This window comes from Tarenaya hassleriana, unplaced genomic scaffold, assembly GCF_000463585.1.
Source record: "Tarenaya hassleriana unplaced genomic scaffold, ASM46358v1 Cleome4, whole genome shotgun sequence".
NCBI classification, from domain to species: Eukaryota; Viridiplantae; Streptophyta; class Magnoliopsida; order Brassicales; family Cleomaceae; genus Tarenaya; species Tarenaya hassleriana.
Window position 1 is genome coordinate 1,001,520 of NW_010966881.1, and position 25,435 is coordinate 1,026,954.

Sequence of the window (25,435 nt, forward strand, 5' to 3'; positions counted from 1 at the left end):
GAGAACCGAGTGAATGTTTACAAGCTATAGTGATATCTTATTACAATATAAAGAATGTTAAAGACAGTGTATGTTGCCACCTTTTTCTGCACCGTACGGTATGGGACCAAGAAGTTAGCTTCCAAGAACAAACAAAAATAGAAACCAGGGTATGACACGTGGCACGCGTTTACAGATCGTCGGTTTGGATACCGACATGTCCGGGTTTGGTAGCCGTTGCATTCCCATCACTGCATTACAAAATTGCATTTATTATTATTATTATTATTATAGCATGCATTTCATTTTTTGTGATTTCCTGCTTGTCGCACAATCATTGGCTCAGAGGATAAATGGCCAAACTTTATTACAAAAGTTTTGTCACCCATAGACAATTTTTTTTTTGTTTGATTTAATTATAATTAATTTATACCTTTTCTCTTGGTTGCTTTATTTATATTTAAAAAATTTATTCTTCGTTCAATGAATAATATGCTGAAATTTGGAAATTAAAGATTTTTCATTTTTATATCCTTTACGCGTTAATAATGCTCCCGAACAAACAGCAGGGTATATTTATTTTATAGTTGTTGATTACAATTTTTTTACCCCAATATCAAGAGGCTGGTTTTATTTGACACCTACCATATCCTAATATTTTCGCATTTGATCGTTAGAATCTTTATTCTGATATGCTTCGTGTATCTCGTTATCTGTTGACATATATATCAAAATCATATCATAGGGAACATTTTAAAATGTACTATATTATTATTTAGATTTTGGTTTTATTGGGATCGGCTGGTTAGTTAATATATTCCACGCGTGTATTTTTTATTTTATCAAACTGTATACATTATTGTCACGGGAGTTTCAGTATATATATAATATAATATAATATATATATATAGAGAGAGAGAGAGAGAAAATTATTCATTTGATTAGAAGTGCAACAGGACACTAACTTTTTTTCCCGTGGAAAATTGCAAACCATGGACGGATGATTTAGGTAAGTTAAAGACCGTACATAGCTAATACGCTAGACTTTATGTCGGATTAAGTTTCGGGGAGAATCGACATCGCAACACGTTAAAGATGGAGACTGACGAGGATTTGACCCGTTCTTAAACATGCAAGCGCGTGTATATATATATATATATATGTATATTCCAAAGCAAGAGGAATTTGATGGATGGGGTCCACACGATAATATTGGAATGTCGAAATCTAATAATGCGAGAATGAAAGTGGGAACTCATATCCCACTCATTATTGGGCCTCCACTACTTTAAAGCTTTTAGGAGTCAACTTTTCTACCTATGACTGAAATGGGGAAATAGCTGCAATACCCTTTGACTGCTATTTGGACTTCTCATACTACCCTCTAAACAAAAAATTAAACAAAAAACACTATGCACCATGGCAAAAGACAATAAAATCCTCATATATTAATGAAAAGACAAAAAACCCTCTATTTTTTTCAATTTAAAAAATTTAAAATTAAAAAAAAAATTAAAGTCACGTAACTTTACTTTTATTCTCCTCTCTCTCTCCTAATTTTATTCTTCTTCCACTTTCTCTCTCTTTATAAATCTTTTTCTTCTCTCTCTCCTAACTCTCACGGTTTTAGTTCTCTCTCTTTCAAAACTTATAATCTTTTGCATTTTGTTCTATTTTCTATTTAAATCTCCGGTTAGATTCAAGATTCGAAGAAGAAATGAAAACCGCGTGGAAATTGCAAGGTTAGACAAAAACATGGTAGGTTATAAACTTCAATTTCTTTTAGATTTGTTGGATTTTGAAATTTGTTGTTGTTGAGTTGAAGTGTGGTTTTGGAATTTGATCGATAGAAATTTTGGGTTTTGGGCTTTTCAAATTTTATTTAGCCACCAAAAATTGAGGAGATAGAAGAAGCAATGACGACATCGAAGAAATGACAAGTTCATGTTCATCTTCGTCACATTTTTCGAGCAAAAATAGGAACCTTATGGAGATTACGGAGTTAGATGAACATAAGGTAGATTAAAATTCAATTTATTTGCAAGTTTGTTTGATTTTGAGATGTGTTCTTGTTGAGTTGAAGTGTGGGTCGGGGATTTGAACGATAAAGCATTAGGGTTTTGAATTTTTTTAAAATTTGGGGATTTCAAAATAGAATGTTGGTTTGCGGGTTTATGGATCAAATTGAGTGAAATGGTTGTGTTTCGGTCAAATAAGACAGTCATATAGGTCGAATTACGGTCACAGTATCACAAGATCATATAGGTACGCCTATATCACAATATACAATAGTCACGGGTCACATGGTCACATGGTCACAAGGTCACATGATCACATGATCACAAAGTCACATGGTCACATGATCACAAGGTCACATGGTCACAATGTCACACGGTCACAGTTACAAAGTTCACAGGATCACAGGGTCATATAGGTACGCCTATATCACAATATACAATAGTCACGAGTCACATGGTCACATGGTTACATGATCACATAGTCACATGGTCACATGGTCACAAGGTCACAAGGTCACAAGGTCACATGGTCACAAGGTCACACGATTTCGATTGACTATATTGCATATAGAAAGGGGTGAAGAAACACTTCTTTTTTATTTGGAAGGGTATGAGGGGAATACAGATGGAAGGGTTCAGTTTTGGATACGACATCTGAAAACGAACCTGATCACATGGTCACATAGTTACACGGTCTCATAGTCATATAGTTTTATAGTCATACAGTCACATGGTCACAGTGTCACACGATGATATTTAGAAAATATTATTGACATATATTATTTTATTTTGTAGCACACGGAAGAGATGATGTATGAACTCCACATCTGCATTATAAAGCAACACGTGACCTACATAGGATGCGACTATTTGACTTGTGATACTATGTTCATAGAGCTGATCAACGCATGAGTAGAATCGGAAGACATGACAACAAATATTTCAGAAGACGAAAGTGTAAATTTTTAATTTATTTCACTAAATTTATTTTGTTTATTTTGTTTTGAACCATAACTATGATATGTTTTTCGTTATTTGGCAGTAGACTAAATTATGAACTCTTATATTTAGTTTTCTGTTTATTAGAAATCTGAATTTATTTATGTTTTATGTAAAATATGGGTCTAAATTATTGTATAAAAAATTTTAAACTTAAATTGATGGAGAAAAAAAATATAAGGTTAAAATAAAATTACGTTTTTTTCAATTATGAAATGAGTTAAATTGTCAAAGTAGTCTCCACAAGAAATCTAGGTTGAATTGCCAAAGTGGTCCACACAATGGAATAAGAGAAAAATTATGGGTCTCACATCTCATTTCGGTCACAATGAGTCACAGTCGATCACAACCGATCAAAATAGATCCCATATTATAAAAAAAATCTGAACTACTTAATGTTTTTTTACAGAAAATTATAGGTTTAAAATGTTGTAGGTGAAAATTTGGGGTTAAAATTTGTGAAGAAAAAAATTGGGGTTTAAATTTGGAAGGAAGAAAATTTGGAGCTAAAATTTGGATGAGAAAAATTTGGGGTTAAAATTGATATTGAAAAATTTTGGGAGGGAAAAAAGTTAGGGTAAAAATTTGGGAGGGAAAAAACTTGGGGTTAAAATTTGGGAGGAAAAAATTATAGGGTTAATGAGGGGTTGAATATTCAAACTGGGCCCCACGAAACACAAAAATCTGAAAAAGCGATTTTTTGGTTTCAAAGTTGCTATTTCAAATGTGTTCCTATATGTTTCATAATGTTTTATGAGTATTTTTGACAAATTTGGTATATTTATTCCATAATCCCCTTAAAATATTTTGAAATTCTCTCTCACACAATATATATTTGATATATAGACTCTAATAAACCACTCCGAAGCTTTAAAATTAAATTTTGGCCTATATTTATCAACACATTTCGGTCACGGGTCACAGTCGGTCACAGTGGTCACATAGTGTAAAATTGCACTTCGGTCACATGGTCACATGCCGGTCACAATGGGTCACAACGTTGGCTCGTGTGAGTCAATTTATTTAGTGAGTAATACGAATCAGATATATGCAAAATTTTATCTTCAATAATACAACCTTAGTATGGTACAAATACAATATTATTTAAAGGTTTTAATACTACATTGTACAAACACATTACAACATCATTAACTACAGTTCTTTGATATTATTGTACAAATGTTTTGTAACATATTATAATACAAATACATCACACAATTATTATAAAAATTATGACTCTCTCTTCACTCTAAATTAATCATTCTCTCCAATTTGTATGAAAAAAATCGGATTTCGACATTAGCTTACATATTTCCAATCACACGGTCACACATTGGTCACAACAATGATCATATGAGTTAACTTACTATGTAATGTGTAATAAAAGAGACATATATGTCAAAGTATCAGGCCATTCCACAGTTTTGGAAAGATAATTATCAAGCAGGTCTAGCACCAAAAACCTTTTTGTCTTTTTCAATGATCACAAGATCATAAATAGACAATGGTCGCATGGTCACATAGTCACATAGTCACATGGTCACATGGTTCATAAGGTCACAAGATCACGTGCTCACATGGTTCAAAATAATCAGAATTGTCATAACATACTATGACACATATATATATGACTATAACATATTACAAATGATAAAACAACAAAAACATAAAAAATTAGAAGAAAATAATAACAAGATCCATAAATGTGCATGAAAAAACCGATATTTTGAGAGTAGCTTGTATATTTCTAATTGTCTCATTGATTTATCCTTGATTTCGTCTAATTTCGTTGGATTTTTAAGACAAAATAGAAAAAAAAAAGAAGAGAGAGAAAACACAGAAGAGAGAGAAAGCTTGGTGGAGATTAATGGTGGGAGGAGAGAGAAATCGGAAGAAAAAAAGAGGAAAGAGAAACCGAAAAAGGAAGAGAGAGAAATTAGGATAGGAAAGATTTTTTTAATTAAAAATTAAATATAAAATAATATTACAAGGTTATTTTGGTAATCTAACAAAAAAGAGGTAGATTGGATGTTGGAATTTTTTTTTTTTCAAGAGGAGGGTAGTACTAGAAGTCCTTATAGCACATTGAGGGTAGAATAGAAGTTTCCCCGACTGAAATCTATGTACCAAACTTTGATTTTTTGTTGGAACTCAAATTATTTCAATATTTGGTTCGGTTATATTTTTTTTTTTGGATAATCCAGAAGTTCACCGGGCTTTGACCCGACTACATCTCCCAGAGAACCGGAAAAGCCCAGGTGAATGCCCTTCTCCACGCTTGGATTTGAACCCAGGGTGAGAGCATGCTTTACATGTTCTCTCACCACTAGGTCACCCAAGTTTGGGTTGGTTCGGTTATAGTTGTGATCTATATATATATATATATAAAGGTAGATGTATGTAAAGGTAGATGTAAAAATTATATAGGAAAGATGTACGATTAGATACATGCTGCTCCAAATATAATCATAATTTGATAGTGGGGAGAAGAAATATTGGGTCTCTTTTTTCTTTCAGATAGGATTTATATTATATAAATATTTTCATACGTTTCAAAAACTAGATTCCTATTTCATATATGAGTAAGAAGGCATGATAATGTATATATGTATTACGAAAACAAAGCCTTAATATCCCAAAGATATATACATCGGGGGTACGTAACGTACCAAAGATAATGTATGATATAGAAATGAAAATGATTTTAAATAAACAGGTATGCAGATTTATGTCCGGGGAGATGTGGTTATTAGATTCGAAGACAGCTCATGTACGGTTTAAAGAGAACGAAACCGCGTACTCTGTTGTTTCCACCTAACATCGATGTTCGATGTTTCAAATGTTCTTCTGCTCTTCCACCGCTCCCACCGACTCGTCGTTTTTTTTTTGATCCCCAAGTCAAAAGACCCTTCAAATTATGTTTCGATTTACTTAGGGGGTCGACACGCGAACTATAGATACATCAATGGTGAAACCCCGACATTTAGATTCGGGTGTTGTTGACCCGCGATCACCCCTATTTGTGTACAATAGCCTTGTTTCCATGGTCTAAAAATGTCACCCGTAAATATCCAAATCGTTAGAGCATTTGTTAAAATTTGTATATATATATCGGTTGGATATGATTACAAATTTTATAGTTTTAAATCCGAAAATATGGATCACAAAGTCAAAGGCATCACAAATTAAAGAGTTCCTGACCCATACTCTAACCATAATTTTAGTTTTGTTATTGTATAGATAAGTGGCAATCTAAAGGTTAAAATCCCACCTTTCCCCTAGAAATAGGAGCTAAATTGTGAATTTCAAGAATAAAGGGGTCGTTAAATGAAGTATCACAAAATATGGGAACCTTGTCTGTAATTTTCGGCTAATTAGTGATTGGCGGGACCTTGCGCTGCTGGGTGGTTCTTACTCGGGTCGGGTCTGGTAGAACAGGTAAGAGATTGTTTTGACCCCCAAAAAAACTTCCTAGGTCTTTCAATCAGCGAGAGCAAGCTCCGGTTGTACTGTAGTAAGCGACCGAGGTTCTCTTCGATGGCCGTCGATGGAAGCGAAGTGGAAGGTGAATTAGGTTTTTCTCTGTCGATCTCTTATGGTTTATTCCAATAAACACTCGTTTCTATTAGATTGATCATATTATTACAAGACCCTTCTCCTTCAGATAATCGGAATGAGGAATTGCAGAAGCAATGGGGTCTTTATAGGGAGTACCGCAATGGTTAAAACCCCGATTTTGGTGGATAAAAGAGGATGAATTTTGTACTGCGGAGGCTTTATCGGTAATGCCAAAGTCTATTCCTCTTGTATTATTGTATTCCTTTTGAAATCCATGGGGAATATGCCATTTTCTGATTGTCTAAATTAATTTCTCTTGGGTTGTGTATTGCGCATTGCTTCTGGGTTCTCCATTTTCTTTGATCATAATTTCCAAACTCCGTCTCCGATTCAAGTCTTTATAAATAATAAAACGCTAACATCAAATATGGCTGCAAACTAGCATGCTGAAGTTACAACTAAGTTACCGAGTGACTGCATGCATTCTCATTGAAATTGATTGATATGATTGAATACAGCTTCTGGGAAACATTCAACTAAGCAGTCCTGGGGAAGCTCAAAGGGCTGTTTACAGTTTTTTAGGGAATCTAGGTTTTGATGTTGGGACCATTGTCTCCACGAGATGTCAGAAGTGAGACCTTTGAAAACTGGAACCTTCAGGGTTCATTATATATAAGGGCATCATAGCCAGAACTTTATTCATCCTGCATTCCTTGAATTGAATTGCCAGGAATTCTCAAAATGTCTAGCGATTCAAATACACCAAAGATCCCTGTTAAACTTCTTGTCGACAGACAGAAAAACAAAGTTGTGTTGGCAGAGGCTGGTAAAGATTTTGTGGATATACTCTTTAGTTTTCTGACTCTCCCACTTGGGACCATTGTCAGACAACTGGAGGATCATCATGGAAAGCCTCAGCCAACCATCATCGGTTGTCTCGCCAACCTTTACGGAAGTGTTGTGGATATGGGCATTGATAATTTTTCGACTGAGGTCTGTAAGGAAATGCTACTGCGCCCAAGGAGTGTGAACGAGGACAGGTTCAGAAGGGTTAAGGTGAACCTACACGGTGACGCTACGAGGTACTTTATGTGCCCAATGTTTGATGATAAGAGCTCATGCAGCAAATGGTACAGCAATTATAGTACCTCGAGATGCAGCTGTGGAAAGTTGATGGATGTGGAGATCGGGTTACTGGAAGATGACAAAGTTACTGATCTCGTGGGAGATGGTGGAGTATTTGTCAGCGGCCAAACTGGATTCATCATCACGGACTGCTTGAATGTGCATCTCAACTCTGTTGGTCTTGTCTTGAGCACACTGAAAGGTTTAGGGTATGCAGATCTTAGTGAGTTGGGGACATTGGTCATCGATGTTGGTTTCAAAGAGGTACTTACCTTCTTGCCAATTACCATTTGATGCATCGTACTTGGTTATCTTCTTCTAACCTTAGCCTGTTCCTTCCTCTCTTCTCATTCTGAATTAGGTTATGACTTTACTTGGGTGTTTATTCACTTCGGATAGTACTTTGACGGATGTTTTTCTGAGGAAGCAGAGTTTATATCGTGTGCCTAGGATGAATGCGGCGGCATATCGACTTGGGCAGGGATGTGGAAACAAAATATCTGGTGAAGTAATAGCTTTGACTGTTTTTGTTAAGAAACAGGACAGAAAGATCCTATGTTTTGAATGTGGGGAGGACTTCATTGATCTTCTTTTCACTTTTCTTGCTGTCCCTTTGGATTATGCATGCCAAATCTGCTGTTTCAACTTAGGAAACGTTGACCCCTTATGGAGAAGCTTTGATTACTTGTGCTGTAACAAAGGGAGAGAAAAATCGACGTTGAAGTGCATGCTTCCTTGGTATTACAGATGCCAGAATGAGCTTCTGTATGTTGCATATCAGCAGGCACCTATTTATTACCGTTGCATTTCTTACACTTCTGGGAAGTTCACACGGTATAGCTTGACTAGTGACATCAACAAGCCTCTTGTTTATGGTTGGGACAAGCTTGTGCCTATGATCTCTGTTGATCCAAGGTTGAAGAATAGCTCAGAGTCAATGGCTGCCAGTAGTGGGTTTGTGAAAAGAAATGGAAGGTTCATGGTGTCAGATGATTTAACTGTAACGCCTCTCAACTCTTCCTCGACCACTTTCTTGCTGAAGAAATTGCAGGTTCACTTGGACGATTTCGAGGAGCAAGCTATTAGCATTGGGAAGAATGAGGTGAACTTGTTTTTATATACATCTTTTTCACGCTTAGATGAGAAATCTGTCTCTCTGTTGTTAATTGATCATGTTTTCTGATATAGGCTGCTACCTTGTTCCGAGCTTCATTTTTGACATCCTCTGCCTTAACCACTGCTTTCCGGAGCTTACTCGCCAAGAACCCGAAGCAGAATCGTCGTGTTTGAAGGATCCCCAGTGTCCAACGTTTCTGCCAGTCTTTCGGACTTTGCAATATCCTCTCCTTCTGTTCTTTTTTTTTTCCTACTAAATGCTATATTGCTTTAACGTCTCTCTTTTTTGGTTCCTCGACATTGTGTATTACTGATGCAAGTTTATGAAATTGAACTGATGATTATTAGTGTCTCTAATTCATAGATGATGATGAGGTTTCTTGGATTTCGCTGATTTTTCGAAAGAGTCCGTTGGATCGTCGGGTCGAGGGCACTTCGGTAAAAAGCTTTAAAGAGAGTGCACAAGGGGCATACAACGTCCTCCGGCCTCGTGATTTTCCACTTTTGTCCCTGTCGGATTCGTAAATTTGATCTCTACGTGAACCCTTCCAAACTAGGGATGTCAATCAAATGAAATGATCAGATCGACTCGTTTTGAGCCAATTCGTTTTCGGTCTAAGTCTGTTTTTATTCGGATTAGAGAATTGTTGGCTCAACCTAAGTCGTTTAGGTGGCGAGCCGGTTCGCCGGTATCGTATTTTTCTAAATACATAAAAAACTATATCAAATTGTACAAAACTATATCAAAATGATACATAACATAAACAGAACACCGTTTTCAGATCCTAATCCATCCATATACAATCAAATCATATTTTATGTATAAAAAAATATCTTCAGATCCTAATCCATATACAAAAAAATTATCTCCAAATCAAAATATCATATCAAACAATATCAACACTTTCAAGTTTCAACGTAAATTTTTTTATGCCAACTCCCAAGTCAGCTCGTGAGTCGACCGAACAAGCTCATTTGGGCTCGGCTCGTGGCGATCTGACTCATTCAACCCGTTTTTTATTTGTGTTCAGATATTCTTGGCTCTGCTCGATAAAAAAAGAATCAATCTCGAGCTGACTCGCGAACTCGGCTCGTTTTGATATCTCTATTTCCAACATTATATGAAACTAATCCACTATGTTCCAAATTCTTCTACAAAAAATAGGAATTAAGTTTTTTTTTTAATTTGTAATTCGAATCAGGGGCGGACTTACGTACATGTGAATGAGTTACCATTCCCCCATAGCTATATTTAAAAAAATAATTTAATTATTAATTTTTTATAGATTTTAATAAAAAACGAAACGTGTCCTCTCATATTTTTAATGTGGACCCGCCCCCTTCTATTTAGAATTTTGAATATTTTTCTTGAACATGTCTCAACTTTTTATCTAATTTTTTGTTAAACGCTGTCATAATTTTTATACCTTTATTTTATATATTTTTTTATATTCACTCTCTCCTCCCCTTTATCTCTTTCGCTTTCTCTCCCCCTCGATCAAAACATAAACAAAGTAACAATATTCAGATTAAAGGTACGTTTATGATTTTAATTTTTATTTGTTTATCTGCTTTTATGTATGTTTTAATCATACGAATTAATTTAATATTATATATTTATTTATTTTTATATTTGATTTGACAGAAAAATTAATGGATAAATTTCTCAAAAGAAATTTTACGTCGATATCTCAAAATAATGGTGAAATTCCAATCGAGAATGTATCAAATTCTCATGTTAGTCTCTTAATACCTGAACAAATTGATTTGGATGATTTGCCTCGGATCCATCTGATAGAAAAAAAATATTAGAGTATCATCCTAATCAGAGAGATGAGATAAGGCACAAATATTTGACTAGGGGATCTTGTCAACCACGTGGTCATGACTTTCCAAAGAAGATGATAGGAAATAAATTGAGACGATTTAATCCAACTTGGTTTGACCAATACAGTGATTGGTTAGAGTATAACATAAAGAAGGATAAAGCATTTTGCTTGTGTTGCTACTTGTTTAGAGAACAAGTTGGAAATGATGTTTTATGTCAGATGGTTTTTCAAATTGGAATAAAACCGAGAGATTGGCTTCTCATGAGGGTAATATCAATAGTTTTCATAATAATGCACGCAAAAAGAATGATGATTTGATGAGGCAAACTCAATCTATCATACATGCTATGTATAACACTACAAAAAAACAGTTATATAGCGACGGAAAAATCCGTCGCAAATATAAAGGAAATCTGTAACAATTAAGAATTTGCGACGGAATGCGACGGACTTATTTCCGTCGGTATAGCGTTGTCGCAAACGTATAACGATCGTTAATCCGTCACACTTTTGCGACGGAAAAAATCTGCGTTTTGCAACGGAAAGTGACGGATAATTCCGTCGCAAATTGCGACGGAATTTTTTCCGTCGCTAGTGTTTTAAAAAATTTTAAAAAATATATATAAAAAAATTATATACTATATGTACATATACATATATACATTTTCACATACACATACATTCATACACATACATAACACACATACAAATACATACATATATATACACATATTTTCATATACACAAACACACATACACATACATACATATATATACACATATTTTCATATACACAAACACACATACACATTCACACATATACACATATATACACATATATAAATACTCATACACATATACATTTCACAAACACATACACATACATATAAACACACACATATACACATATTCATATACACATATTCATATACACATACAATCACATATACATACACATACATATTCACATTCACATATATATACACATACACATACATAAACACACACACACATGCACATTCACACATACATACACATTCACTTACACACATATATAAACACACACATACACATTCACACATATATATACACATTCACTTACACACACATACACATACATAAACACACACAAACACATCAAACACACACATATATATACATAAATACATATATATATTACCTTATGGGAGAAATTTGGCGATCTTTGGAGAGATTTAGAAAAAATTTGGCGATTTTTATTTTTTTTCCGAAAATCTTTGAAGTCTGATGAAGAAGACGACTCGTGGTTTTATATTGCGTTTTGCGGCGAAATTTTCCGTCGCAATCCGTCACAAAATGAAATTAATTTACGCGCCCAAAATTAAAAAAATTTCGTCGAAAAACGAAACCAAATACATTGCGACGGAATATTCTGTCGCAATCCGTCGCAATTTTTATTTTCCGTCGCAAATCATCTATTTCTTTGTTGTGACATAATTATCCGTCGTAAACCGTAGCAAATTGTGACGGATTTTGCGACTGTTTGCGACAGATAATTTTTTTTCCACATTCTGTCGTAAAATCGTCACATTCCGTCGTAATTTTCTGTGCGACGGAAATTTCCATCGCAATATGCGGGTTTTTTTATAGTGTAAGCAAAGTGATAAGATGAAAAACGAGTATCGTATTCGGTTGAATGCCTCAATTAGTTCTTCTAGATATTTGTTAAATCAAGGACTACCGTTTCGAGATCACAATGAGTAAGAAAATTCTGATAATAAAGGAAAAGTTTCTGGAACTTGTGAAATATACTACATAACAAAATGATGGTTTGAGTAAGGTTGTTTTGAAGAATGCTCCGGGGAATAGTCAGATGGTTTCTCCAAAAATCCAGAAAGATATTGTACAATGTTTTGCATAACAAATAACTTCAAGACATAATTCAGGAGATTGATCATGATGTGTTTGGATTACTCGTGGATGAGTTTAGTGATGTTTCTGATAAGGAGCAGATGACAATAGTTTTTCGTTTTGTTGACAAGAACGAGATAGCGAAAGAGAGATTCATTGATCTTGTTCATGTGAAAGAAACATCTGCTTTATCTATGAAGTCTGTTATTGATTCTTTGCTTGCTAAACATGGTTTGAGCTTAAAAAAGGTCAGAGGGCAAGGGTATGATGTGGCAAACAATATGAAAGGTGAATTTAATGGATTGAGATCGTTGATCTCAAGAGAAAATAAATCAGCATATTATATTCATTGTTTCGCTCACCAACTTCAATTGGTCGTTGTAGTAGTTACAAAAGAGCTATTTGATGTTAGAAATTTTTTCGACATGATTTCAGTTTTGTTGAATGTGGTTGGAGCTCCCTGTAAAAGAAAAGACATGATTCGAGAAAGTCATCGAACGAAAGTGAATGAAGGAATTAATAGTGGAGAGATTAACACAGGAAAATGGTTGAATCAAGATATTACTCTTCAGAGACCTGGAAATACGCATTGGAATCTCATTACAAAACATTATTGCGTTTGGTTGAGTTGTTTTCTTCTATCATTGAGGTGTTTAAGTACGTTGAGAATGACGACACTGATACAGTTAAAAGGCGTCAAGCATATGGTCTTCTCAAATATTTCTACACATTTGATTTTGTATTCTATCTACAGCTGATGCTGCTCATTCTGGGACTCACAGATAATTTATCGATGGCTTTACAAAGGAAAGATCAAGACATTTTGAATGTTGTTTCATTGGTGAAATCTATAAAGAGACAATTACAACAACAAAGAGATGGGGGATGAAATTCACTTTTGGATGACGTGTATTCTTTTTGTGAGAAACACAATATTGAAATGATCAATATGGAGGAAGATTATGTTGATTCAAGGAGGTCGAGAAAAAAGAGCAATATAAGCAACTTGCATCACTATCAGGTAGATTATTTCTATATTGTTATGGATTTGCAGTTTCAAGAGATTAATGATCGATTTGACGAGGTAAATTCAGAACTGCTCATTTGTATGATTTGAGTCTTGCTGACTCATTTTGTGAGTTTAACATGCCAAATTTGATGAAATTGGCTGAATTTTGTCCTGACGATTTCAGTTTTTTTTGGAGAAAGTGTCTCTTCGACATGAACTTAGTATCTACATCGACAATTTGACGAAAGATGATATGTTTTCTAATTTGACTAATCTTGGAGATCTTGCTCATCTTATGGTGGAAACAAAGAAACAACTTTCATATCCATTGGTGTACAAACTTTTGAAGTTGACTTTGATTTTGTGTGTTGCCACCGCGACTGTTGAGAGGTGTTTTTTAGCGATAAAATTTGTGAAGACAACTTTACACAATCAAATTAGTGATCAGTTTTTGAGTGATTGTCTAGTTTGTTTCATTGAAAAAGATATATTTCAAACGATTACAAATGAAGTTGTTATGAATAAATTTCAAAAAAATAAAGTTGTTGCAAATAAATTTCAAAAAATGAAAGAACCGTAGAATTCAGTTGTAAATTGTAAATCATAAACAACGATTTATTTTTATTAATTTTTTTTATATTTTATATAATTAATAATTGTTGTAGTAGGCATAAAAAAATTCACGTTCCGCCACGGATCGAGTCGAGGTATTTCTTATGAAACATTGTAATTATGCTTTTATTTTTCTCTTTTGTTTTTTATTTTCATTTCGATAAATTCCCCGGTTATATGTATATATATGCGATCTTCTCTCTCCTCTCGGCAGCCCTCATTTCGTGTAGTTTCTCTCTCTAGGGTTACGATTTCAATTCACTGACCAGCGAATCAACTGAAGCTCACCCGCCTCTACGTCTCGGCTTAATTTCCCCTGGGATCCTTCATCGTGAACGGGGCTTCAGATTTCCTTCCTTGACTCGAAGAATCTCCGGTCTCTTTGTTTTTCTCCATCTTGCTATGGTTTCTCTTTGATTCCTTGGATATTCGATGCGGTGAGTTTCTGCGCTTCTTACTGATGCCTGATTGATCTCTGGGAGATTTATAGTATCGGCGAATTCAGAAATTCCGGCTGATTTTTCTTGGTTCTTCGGCGTTTAGGGTTTTTGCTCTGTTTAATCGCGGAAAATGTCGAGCTAGGGAAGAGGCAGGTTTCCGGTTCATTGTCGTTGCTTTGTTTTTTTACCTGGGTTCGGCCTACGGTTTTGTTCCTCGACGATTGGAGGAAAGAATTGGATTTGGATTTTAGGTTTCTTGGTCTCTGTGCGTCGTCATGCAGCTGCTTGTCTGTTCTTGTGGCTTCATAGATGACCAAGGTTTGTGTTTGTTGAACATGAAACAGGTGTTAGATTAGTGCTGTTCCTTGTACCTTTAATGGTTGCTACGATGGACCTAAATGTTACGCCCCAACCCGAAGAAGATGAGGAGCCTTTTGATAGGCGCATAGATGAATATGCAGCACGAGGAGAACGAACAGAGTCTGGGGCCGAGATATCAAGACGGGTACTATTGATTTCTCTCCCCATCTAATGCTGGCATCTATTGAATTGTGCCCACCAGGCCACCACAATTACTGTCTATTGTACCATGTTGCCTACTGAAAGATAGCCAAAATACAATTCCGGAATTTATTCCTTGTTGTGAATGAATTATTGAAAATATGTTGCTCCATTATGCCCTCAAACTTTGGGTGATTTTCCTATTATCTATAAAATCTGTACTATGGCGGGTATGTTTATATTTATTCTGACATGTTCTGTATGACAGATGGGTGATCATGCTAGAGCGTATCTTTAGTTGGATATGTTTGGGTAATGTGCTTGTTTATCCAATTGGTCTGTATTTTTGTTCTAGGAGCGCGAGGAAAGAAGGAAAAGAATGAGAATTGAGAAGCCAATGTCCGTTTCTCAGCCAGCTATGCATAATCAGTATTTTCATAATAGAAACACTAAATTCTGTGATAAAAACAGGATCCCTCAAGGTCATATTCCTTCACTGTATTTCGTTTCTTGCCTACAATTGATTCCAACTGCAATGTATCTTTCAAAAGTGGTGGGCTGAAAAACGCTTGAGAGCTAGTATCGATGATTTTTTCTCCTTGGTGTGCATGTTTTAAATGGTATTCTTTGACAGTCTGTATAATATCACAGGTTGGCTAGAGTGCCCTCCTGCTGGTAATGAAATAGGATGCATCATTCCTTCGAAAGTTCCTCTTAGTGAACTTTACAATGATCAAGTTCTTCCTGGTAGAAGATACTCTTTTAAACAAGTGATCCATAACCAAAGAATATCTGGAAGAAGAGTGAGTTTCGGATATTTTTAAAGTTCTATTCTGGTTTGGATTTTGTACATTTAATCAATTCTGACTGTTAGACTTTTGAGTCTAATTGAAGTAATTGTTATAATTCAATCACTCTTCCAGCTTGGTCTAGTAATCGATCTGACCAATACAACACGTTACTATCCTACATCAGACTTGAAGAAAGAAGGCATCAAGCATGTTAAAGTAAGTGGAAGACATGCTGTTTTCTTTTTCTTTTAAACGAATTTTCTGCAACACTGCAACAGCAGTTACACATTGATGTATGTCAAAATTTTGATGTCTTGCAGATTGCATGCAAAGGCCGTGATTCTGTGCCAGATAATGCGTCTGTGAACACTTTCGTGAACGAGGTATCGGTCCTTTTTTGTCACAATCCATGAGATTATAAATCGTCTCGGGTTCCTTGATTCAATCTTTTGCTTGATGATGAGCTTGTTAGTTGTTACATGGAAAATGGAATCTGCTTTGCTATTGGTACTTATGGAAGCAAAACAATTTTCTACTTTTAGATGCTGATTCATAGAAATTGTGTTCAGGTTAATCTGTTCGTCTTAAATCAAAAGCACTCAAAAAAATACATTCTCGTTCATTGTACACATGGGCACAATCGGACAGGGTACATGATAGTTCATTATCTTATGCGTTCCATGCCAATGACTGTTACTCAGGTCAGTGCTCTTGCACTTTTCTTGTAATTTATGTGATGTTTTATGTAGATGTCAAGAGCTTGAAATCTTAATTTATTTGGGTTCTGGCAGGCACTAAAAATTTTTACCGATGCCCGTCCTCCTGGGATCTATAAACCAGATTATATTGATGCTTTGTACACATTTTATCACGAAATAAAGCCTGATGGTATGTTTTGTCCTCCAACTCCTGAGTGGAAGAGGTCTGTGGAGCTTGATCTCAATGGTGAAGCATTGCCAGATGATGATGATGATGGTTCAGCTGCCCCTGTGCAAGAAAACCTGGTGCTAAATAGTGTTAATATCTATTCTTCTTTATGTTTATCATTTGGTTTCAATGATTGTTATGACAATGAATTTCATGGAATTTTATTAGTTACCTAGTATATATGTGGAGCTTTCATCTTTTTTGGCCTTCTTTCTCTCTTTCTAATCAAGATCCTTGTTCTTGAGACATTGGCGCATATTTAGGAGTGTAGTCAGTCTTTTCACACAAAATTCGGTCATTGAATTTGCTGATAAGACTATTATTTCAGGAAAATCATCAGGTCGATGTCAGGATGACAAATGACGACATATTGGGTGATGAAATTCCTGCTAATCAGGAGGAAGGTTTCCGGCAGTTCTGTTACAGGATGCTCATGCTGAATATTGGGGTAGGAACGTTAAAAGCTCTGATCTCTTATCTCTATGATTCTTGGTTTGTCATTATATCATGACAGAACTCTGTATAGTTTTATAAGCATGATATGCAGTTTAATTCTGGTTATCCATATATGATATAATTAATGAGTTCTTTTGCTTGCCATAATAACTGTATTCGTGTTCAGTTTTGTGTTGCTTTCTTATTCTTCCCTTTTACCTTTTTATCTTGAATTTTGTTCCATTCATTGAGCTTTCCTGCATATTTCTTGGATTTATATAATGTTGTATCTTACTTGAGGAAAATGCAAGAGTGAGTTGTGTTGCCTTTATGTAGTCTACTATAGATTTACTTTTTTCATTTGCTTTTCCCGATAATTGTGGTGATTATTATGTTTAAATATTGGCTTTCTGGTTTTAATTGTCTCTAATCCAGGGAAGAGGATGTTCGCAGTTCCCAGGTTCACACCCAGTATCCTTAAACAGGTATGTTTTTCTGCATTACTTTGGTAGCGCTTACCAAGAGGGTGTGGATATTTATTCTGATGTTTTGATTATTGAGTGGCTGAAATATAAAGATAAGCATCCGTCTGTTGTCATGGAAGTTCATTAGTGGTTGAAGTCTCAACTTTTTTCCTAACAGGGAGAACTTGCAGCTATTGAGGCAGCGCTACTATTATGCCACGTGGAAGGCTGATGGAACGCGATATATGATGCTTATAACTATTGATGGATGCTATTTGATAGATAGGAGCTTTAGATTTCGAAGGGTTCAGATGCGGTTTCCCTGTAGACATCCGACTGAAGTAAGTGTCTGTTGGGTTTTGCTTCGTAGAGGTATCATGTATTCCTATCCCCACTAGACTTATGGATATCTTTATCTTATGATTTCTGTTTGCAGGGTGTATCCGAAAAAGTGCACCATTACACATTGCTTGATGGAGAAATGATAATAGATACTGTGCCCGATAACCAGAGGCAGGAGAGGAGGTACCTCATCTATGACATCATAGCAATCAACGGCCAGTCTGTCATAGAGGTAGGAACTGTCATTAGTATTTTGTTTTTGTAATGGATGGTTTAGTTAGTTCAGCTGTTTTTAATTTAAATTTTAAACAAAGTTGTCTCGAGTTCTTTAACACTGGATCTTAGTATGATATCGAGGTACATTACAAAGATTTGAGCTGCCATTTTTCCTCCTTAAATAGAGCATTCCCAAGGTCTTGTGGCATTACGTTAAGTTTACTGTCTGATTATCTAGAAAGCTGTCTTCTTTTATTTAGCATGTCTGGTATATGATGTATTAAATATCTTAAGGATCTATATATACAATAATTCTTCTTGTTGGGGGCATTGCATGTCTATACATACAGTTTGGGTTGTGAACCTTGATCTGTGCCTGATGTAGTTGTTGCTTCTCATGGTTGGAAAATTTATTGTCTCAAAATTTTCTTGCGTCATTTATCTTGACCTTTTTGCATGTGTTAATGGGTGTGATGGTTGTCATTACCATAATTCAGTTTCCAACATATATCGGTGGCCACATTTTTCTGACCAGTGTGTAATCTAGTCACATATAGGTTGTATCTTGTGTGACTTTTATCAGTTGCTAATGATAAGCTCAATGATTTGAAATGGAACAGCGACCTTTCTATGAAAGATGGAAGATGCTGGAGAAAGAAGTGGTCGAACCCCGTAAGATTGAGAAGTGCTTAAGTCATTGCTACAGATACGACTTGGAGCCATTTAGGGTGTGTTTTAAGAGCCACTTTTTCTGTGATCACTTGTCTTTAGCTTCATAATTTCCTTCTCTACTTGGTATAATTGTTCATGGAGCTTGGATCCCTCTTCTTGTTGCTTTTTGTTGCCTAGGTACGGAGGAAGGACTTTTGGTTGCTTTCCGCTGTTGAAAAGGTCTTGAAGGGTTTTATTCCTTCGCTTTCTCATGAAGCAGATGGTCTGATATTTCAGGTAACCTGGAATAGAAATGGGTTTCATATTGTAGAGTTTAGGTCTGGATGTAACTGTTTTCCATGAATGTATGCAGTAGAAAATTTATGCTGTCATTCTTATCATGCTGGTGTTACGACTTACGGTCCATTTCATCTGGAGAAAGGAGGAAGATTGCTTTTAGTTCCGGCTATGATATAAGGGTATCTGGTTTTCTATTGACAGGGATGGGATGACCCTTATGTTCCCCGTACCCATGAAGGTCTTTTGAAGTGGAAGTATCCGGAGATGAATTCAGTAGACTTTCTGTACGAGGTGGGTGAGGATGGCCGTCAAATGCTCTCACTGTTTGAAAGAGGGAAGAAAAAGGTTATGGAAGGGAATTCAGTCGTTTTTAAAGGTTGGTTATGACAAAATATCCATTTATACCCGACTTTAGTTATAGTTATTAGGGTCGACCCTGCAAGTAAGTTTTGAACTTTCAAATGGTAGCAGATGATTCCGACCCTGCAAGTTACTCGGGGAAGATTATCGAGTGTTCATGGGATCAGGACGAACGGGTCTGGGTTTGCATGCGAATCAGGACAGACAAATCAACTCCAAATGATATTAACACGTATAGGAAGGTCGGTGCTTCTTTTCGTAACCACCCGATAGTATTCTTTTAACTCCCTGTCCCGGGTTGCCTTATTTGTTAGTCGAGCTTTTCGTTACACCTTTAATAAGTTTTCACCATTACTGCGATATCTCGGCTATTATGTAATAGCGACCTGTTTTTTTTTATAAAAAAAAAAAACAGGTGATGAGAAGCATAAGGGACAACATCACGGAGGATGTGTTGCTGCAAGAGATCCGGGAGATAATTCAGCTGCCAATGTACGCAGACCGAATACAAATGGACAGTAAAGCTGCGAGGCGCAGATGATTTAAGTTTTTTTTTTGGTATTTTGTTCTCTCGTGCACAGCTAAATCGAATCTTCCTTTTAACATAGTCGTCGGCCAGAGTTCTCGCTCACTAGACACCTTCTTTGTCTCTGGTAGTTGTAAAGTTACGGTCGCCGTCTTTTATCGAATCTGTAAGACCGGTTTGGTGGGGGTTGTGAATAAAAACCATTTGCATGTGGTTTCGTGTTCAGAACTCAGATCAACATTAGTTGCAGTTGTAGTTATGGTGCTTAGGCTGTTGTAATCTACTTGTACTTTTACTGTTTCTGTCTTCTTCGTACAAAAAAAACGTAGCTGATTTCCCCCCCCCCCCCCAAATGAACCAAGTGTGTTGTAACTTGGCTCTCTCTTTCCTTTTTTTTTGGTTGTGAATATTTTATGCTTTATTACTTTTAATTTTCAAATTTAATGGTATGTCTGCATCCCTAAAGACTATATTCATTGTACCGAATCTACTAATACGGTCTATATTGTTTATATATATATATATATATATATATATATCACACTTAGATATTGTAGTGGCTATTTTACGAGACATTTTCAGAAATGTACAAGTGTGGTTCACTTGTGGAATTAGACAGTTCAATATCACCTGTTTTCGCCCGTCAGATTTGATAAGAAGCTCTCATTAGATATCTGAGGATGCAGGGGGCGTTTTTCGTAATTTAAAATAATTTGATGGGCCTTGCAAGTAAAAAGCCCATGTTTGTTATGGGCCGCGAGATGAAGTGATCCTTGGTTTTGATCTTTTGCGTACACACACGCGCACATAGGAGAATTCATAACGGACGATTATTTTTTCAAAATTGATAATTTCGAAGGTGTTTCCCTCCTATGCAGTACTCTGCCCCGTGTATGAAGAACCTCACAATCCCAACGAGAATCCCCAAAATCACTCTCCCGTTAGGGTTTCTGCTTCCCTCCGATCCCAGGTTCTTCAGAAGTTAGTTTTCTCTCTCTCTCTCTCTCTCTCGTTCTTCTCTGCTCAGAATGAAGCCCCGTCAAAGGCTGAAGAAGCCCGATGCATCCTCCAAGGTATGAACGTGCTCTTCCCCAAATTCTCGAGCGAAATGTAATGCGAGAAAAGGGTTTTGGCAATTTTTTGTATAATTTCTTGAGAAACTGTTAAAGGTTGGACGTTCGTAATTTGTGGATTCATTTCGGTTTCGTCTTTCTGCAGCTGGTTCTTCAAGAGATCATCGGTTTGACCACCAAAAGCGCAACAGGATTGGCGTCGGTTATCAGCAGCTCGAAATGCGTTTACCTGGCGGGATGTGTTGTCGTGATCTATGATGTTGATTCGTGTACTCAATGCCACCTCGCTGTCTCTCACCGGATGCCTAAGCCCTTGAATTGTGTGGCGGTGTCTCAGAACGGGCGATTTGTAGCTGCAGGAGAGGTATGATAGTGTTGCATTTACTATTATTGGTGTTGTTGAGATTTTCAGTCGTAGAAACAAAGTTAAGGGACTACATATATGAATGTTCTCTTCAAATCATCTATATAGTATATATGGTCTTGTCTATCTCCAGAAATTCAAAGGACTTGGCAATCTAAAATTAAATAATTTTGCCCATTTCGGGACATAGGCGTCCTTGTTATGAAATCAATCTGCAGTCTTTACTTAGGATCCAGACTTAGGCCTTTGTGCCTCACTGGAATGGCTGTCGTAACTAAAGAAAAAGTATTTCCTTCCGAATTGGAATAAGCTTTCAGGTGATAGATTAGTTGTCATATGAATGTCTTTTTTAATCTGCAAAAGAAATTGGAGTTTTGTTTACCTTTCTAGAGGGCCTCTAGGATATAACACGCTTTTGATTTGATTTTCTCAGTCTCCAAATCTCTCTGCAGTCTTAATATGGGACTGCGAGACCTTGGGATTGGTATCAGAACTGAAAGGCCATCTTTATGGAGTTCAGTGCCTCGCCTTTTCACCCAACGGTTGGTTTCATTCCATTATTGCTCCATCTGTCAAAGAATTGTTTTTGATTCCTAGTTGTTTCCTGTGTTTACTTGGCAATTAAACAACGGATATGTTGTTAGGGGAGTATTTGGTCACTGTTGGAGGGTACGTCTATCTTTGGGATTGGCGCAGAAGCATCTTGGTGGCAAAGGTCAAGGCAAGTTCTCATTGTTCTGCCATTACATCTGTGACGTTCTCATCCTGCGGAAAATTCATTGCTACGGGTGGGAATAAGCACTTGAAATTCTGGACAATGGGATCTCTTCAGAGGACACGTTCAAGCAAAGGAGTGGGATCACTAGCTATTCTCGGAAAGCCTCCTGATCATGGTCTTTATAAAGGAAATTCATTTGTATCAGTGTTATCATCCATTCGGGTTAACAGTTCTACTGGAATTGATGAACATGCTGATGAAGTTTTCTCAATATACGCACTCACAGATACAGGTATTTGTTCCTCAGTTGCATGCTGAGACTCTTAATTCAGTTTTGAACTGACGTGAGATCATAATACCCATTTTTTTTGCTTGTATCACAGGCATTCTGTACCTCATGAAATCTGGGATGTCAGTCAAGAAGTCTGTGGATCTGAAGGTAAGAGCAACTTTCAATTCATTGTTTGTTTCTGTTAATATATGAATTGATATAATTTGGTTTATAAGAATGTGATTGAATGAATTTATGATGAGGATTACATCTCATATATATACAATGCATAAAAGACATAATGACATAAAACATGGAAGAAAACATGGAAGAGACATGGAGGAAAACATGGAGGAAAACATGGAGGAAATTAAGTATAAATAGTGGCATAATTTTAGGAAAATAATTGTAATAGATAATAATAATATATCAATATACTAACATGCCCCCGCAAGATCGGTGTCGGATAGAAGACCGATCTTGGACCGAAGAAACTCAAACCGTTGGCGTGGGAGAGATTTGGTGAGAGCATCGGCAAGTTGATCCGCAGATGAAACATGAGAGACACGAAGCTTCTGAGCTTGAACGAGACCCCGAATGTAATGGTAATCAATGGCAACATGTTTCATCCGAGAATGAAAAACAGGATTCGCCGATAGATATGTAGCACCAATATTATCGCAGTAAATAACCGGCATATGAGAGAACATGACACCGAGCTCAGAGAGGAGAGACATAAGCCATTGTACCTCGGATGCTGTCGAGGAAACTGATTTGTACTCGGCCTCAGTGGAAGATTTGGCAGCAAAGCGTTGTTTCTTGGACGACCATGACACAGGAGTGCGTCCAAGATAGACAATGTGAGCTCCCGTCGAAGAGAAATCATCACGATCACCTCCCCAGTCGGCATCCGAAAATGCATGTAGTGAGAGAGGAGATGAACGTGAGATGAAAACTCCGAGGGATCGAGTGCCATTCAGATATCGGAGAATACGTTTGAGGGCTTGCAAATGATCCGAGCACGGACGATGCATGTATTGAGATAGTTTGTTGACGGCAAATGCAATGTCAGGCCGAGTGAAAAGAAGATATTGTAAGCTACCCAAAATCTGACGGTACTCGGTAGGATCGGCGAGAGGAGAACCAGCGTTGAGTCGGAGGCTCAAGGTAGATGGGAGCGGGGTTGGTACAGCCTTGGCATCTGCCATAAAATGTCGTGCAAGAACGTCAGAAATGTACCGTTGTTGAGTGAGGAGAACACCGGTTGATGTGCGGTTGACTTCGACGCCAAGAAAGTATGATAATGAGCCGAGATCTTTGATAGAGAACCGACGAGCGAGGACATCAATGAAGCTCTGCACATCCTTCGAGTGGCTACCCGTGATAATGATATCGTCAACGTACACAAGAACATAGATAGTAACAATATCACGGGTAAGAATGAACAATGAGGTATCAGAGAGGGAGTTAATAAACCCGCACTCAAGGAGAAATCGGCCAAGTTCATTGTACCACGCTCGAGGAGCTTGCTTGAGACCGTAAAGAGCTTTATGGAGCTTGCATACGAAGGATGGCTGATCTTTGTCGATGAAGCCTGGCGGTTGAGTCATGTATACATCATCGTCAAGAGTGCCTTGAAGGAACGCATTATTGACATCAAGTTGGCGAAGAACCCAACCTTTGGAAACCGCAATGCTCAAGACAACACGGATAGTGGCATGTTTGATGACAGGACTGAATGTGTCTGTGTAATCAATCCCAGGCCGTTGGTGAAATCCCTTGGCCACAAGACGAGCTTTGTACCTATCAATAGAGCCATCAGAGTGTCGCTTAGTACGAAAAACCCACTTACAACCAACCACGTTATAAGACGATCGAGACGGAACAAGAGTCCAAGTGCCATTGCGAAGCAAGGCATTGAACTCCTCAGCCATAGCATCACGCCACTTTGGATCCTTAAGAGCTTGCGAAACACACGTAGGTTCCACATCATGGGTTGGATGAAGGGCAGAGGTAAGACTAAGCTTGGGGTGCGGTTTAGTGATGTTGTTTTTGGAGCGAGTAACCATAGGGTGAGTGTTTTGTGGGGGAACAAGAGGTGGTGGTAGGTCAGTGAGTGTATGAACAGGTGAGTCAGGGAGCAAAGTTTGGGTTGGTGGTTCGGTAAGCATGGGATCAGGAGGGTCATGAGGCATCAGGTGCGGAGAAGGTTGAGGAGGTAGCAAAGGCGACAAAGAGCAGGTGAGAGGTATGGAGGAGTTCCTTGTGGGTGACGGGACAACACGGGAGACCAGCTCAGGCGATGACAATGTGTAAGAATGATCAGACCGACATGGAACAAGGGAAGACCGAGAGATAGATGGGAATGGAGAAGAGTTAACCGGAGAGTGAGAGGTTGAAAGAAGCCTAGAGTAAGGAAATTCCGACTCAACAAACTCAACATGACGAGAGACATATAGACGGGAAGTGACAACATGCAAACAAAGGAAAGCACTTTGGGTGAGAGAGTAACCCACAAAGACACAAGGGGCCGATCGAGGTTGTAGTTTATGACTAGAATAAGGACGAAGCCACGGGTAGCAAAGACAACCAAAGGTACGAAGTTTAATATAGTTTGGAGATGACTCGAAAAGAACCTCAAAAGGGGAACGACCGTGAAGGACCGAAGAAGGGAGACGATTGATCAAATAGACTGCCGTTGGAAAAGCAAAGTTCCAAAGGTCCAAAGGGATGGATGCTTGAGATAAAATTGTAAGTCCGGTTTCAACAACATGACGATGTTTACGTTCCGAAATACCATTATGCTCGGGTGTGTGGGGAGGAGAAGTAAGATGCGAAATACCATGACACGAAAGAAAATCTCGAAGTGCAATATATTCTCCACCATTATCCGAATAAAGAGTGACAATTTTTGTTTGAAA

The 25,435-nt window shown here is 37.1% G+C and overlaps 3 protein-coding genes and 1 pseudogene across 12 annotated transcripts in view; all 4 read left to right on the forward strand.

The window, feature by feature from the left end:
* The first annotated feature begins 6,439 nt into the window (after positions 1–6,439).
* LOC104823279 lies at positions 6,440–9,166 on the forward strand. 5 transcript variants are annotated; one of them, XM_010554770.1, is made up of 5 exons: positions 6,440–6,570; positions 6,661–6,778; positions 7,073–7,943; positions 8,041–8,781; positions 8,868–9,166. In XM_010554770.1, the coding sequence occupies exons 3-5, from the start codon at positions 7,296–7,298 to the stop codon at positions 8,967–8,969; spliced, it is 1,491 nt and encodes a 496-aa protein (XP_010553072.1). In that variant the 5' UTR covers positions 6,440–6,570; positions 6,661–6,778; positions 7,073–7,295; the 3' UTR covers positions 8,970–9,166. The 5 variants fall into 5 exon arrangements, with proteins under 5 accessions (XP_010553072.1, XP_010553075.1, XP_010553071.1 ...); XM_010554773.1 differs by having other exon boundaries at positions 6,684–6,778; positions 7,442–7,943; XM_010554769.1 differs by having other exon boundaries at positions 6,440–6,561.
* Positions 9,167–12,271: 3,105 nt separating this feature from the next.
* On the forward strand, positions 12,272–14,931 carry LOC104824513 (annotated as a pseudogene).
* On the forward strand, positions 14,335–20,388 carry LOC104823280 (mRNA-capping enzyme-like). 4 transcript variants are annotated; one of them, XM_010554774.1, is made up of 17 exons: positions 14,335–14,572; positions 14,920–15,080; positions 15,432–15,558; positions 15,728–15,879; positions 16,000–16,083; positions 16,188–16,250; positions 16,437–16,568; positions 16,659–16,883; positions 17,123–17,242; positions 17,665–17,714; positions 17,872–18,034; positions 18,130–18,267; positions 18,872–18,979; positions 19,101–19,199; positions 19,404–19,578; positions 19,671–19,804; positions 19,978–20,388. In XM_010554774.1, exons 2-17 carry the CDS (start codon positions 14,952–14,954, stop codon positions 20,101–20,103), a joined length of 2,025 nt encoding a protein of 674 aa, XP_010553076.1. In that variant the 5' UTR covers positions 14,335–14,572; positions 14,920–14,951; the 3' UTR covers positions 20,104–20,388. The 4 variants fall into 4 exon arrangements, with proteins under 4 accessions (XP_010553076.1, XP_010553079.1, XP_010553080.1 ...); XM_010554777.1 differs by having other exon boundaries at positions 16,659–16,871; XM_010554778.1 differs by having other exon boundaries at positions 16,659–16,871; positions 17,135–17,242.
* Positions 20,389–20,933: 545 nt separating this feature from the next.
* The window catches only part of LOC104823281 (mitogen-activated protein kinase-binding protein 1), an 11,127-nt gene continuing 6,625 nt past the window's right edge, over positions 20,934–25,435 (forward strand). For 2 of the 3 annotated variants that reach the window (XM_010554782.2, XM_010554780.2), the window contains exons 1-5: positions 20,934–21,161; positions 21,307–21,525; positions 21,959–22,067; positions 22,170–22,535; positions 22,627–22,682. In XM_010554782.2, coding sequence (XP_010553084.1) covers positions 21,117–21,161; positions 21,307–21,525; positions 21,959–22,067; positions 22,170–22,535; positions 22,627–22,682 — 795 coding nt within the window. In that variant the 5' untranslated portion in view covers positions 20,934–21,116. The remainder of the gene's footprint in view (positions 21,162–21,306; positions 21,526–21,958; positions 22,068–22,169; positions 22,536–22,626; positions 22,683–25,435) is intronic. The other variant, XM_010554781.2, reaches the window with a different exon arrangement.

What these genes read in the sequence shown, in the direction of transcription:
- LOC104823279 (XM_010554770.1), top strand. Translation starts at nt 7,296, where the DNA reads ATGTCTAGCGATTCAAATACACCAAAGATCCCTGTTAAACTTCTTGTC. An exon ending in TCGATGTTGGTTTCAAAGAG is followed by an intron (nt 7,944 to 8,040) that starts GTACTTACCTTC and finishes ATTCTGAATTAG; the next exon opens with GTTATGACTTTACTTGGGTG. An exon ending in TTAGCATTGGGAAGAATGAG is followed by an intron (nt 8,782 to 8,867) that starts GTGAACTTGTTT and finishes TTTCTGATATAG; the next exon opens with GCTGCTACCTTGTTCCGAGC.
- LOC104823280 (XM_010554774.1), top strand. Translation starts at nt 14,952, where the DNA reads ATGGTTGCTACGATGGACCTAAATGTTACGCCCCAACCCGAAGAAGAT. An exon ending in CCTGTAGACATCCGACTGAA is followed by an intron (nt 18,035 to 18,129) that starts GTAAGTGTCTGT and finishes TTCTGTTTGCAG; the next exon opens with GGTGTATCCGAAAAAGTGCA. An exon ending in ACGACTTGGAGCCATTTAGG is followed by an intron (nt 18,980 to 19,100) that starts GTGTGTTTTAAG and finishes TTTGTTGCCTAG; the next exon opens with GTACGGAGGAAGGACTTTTG.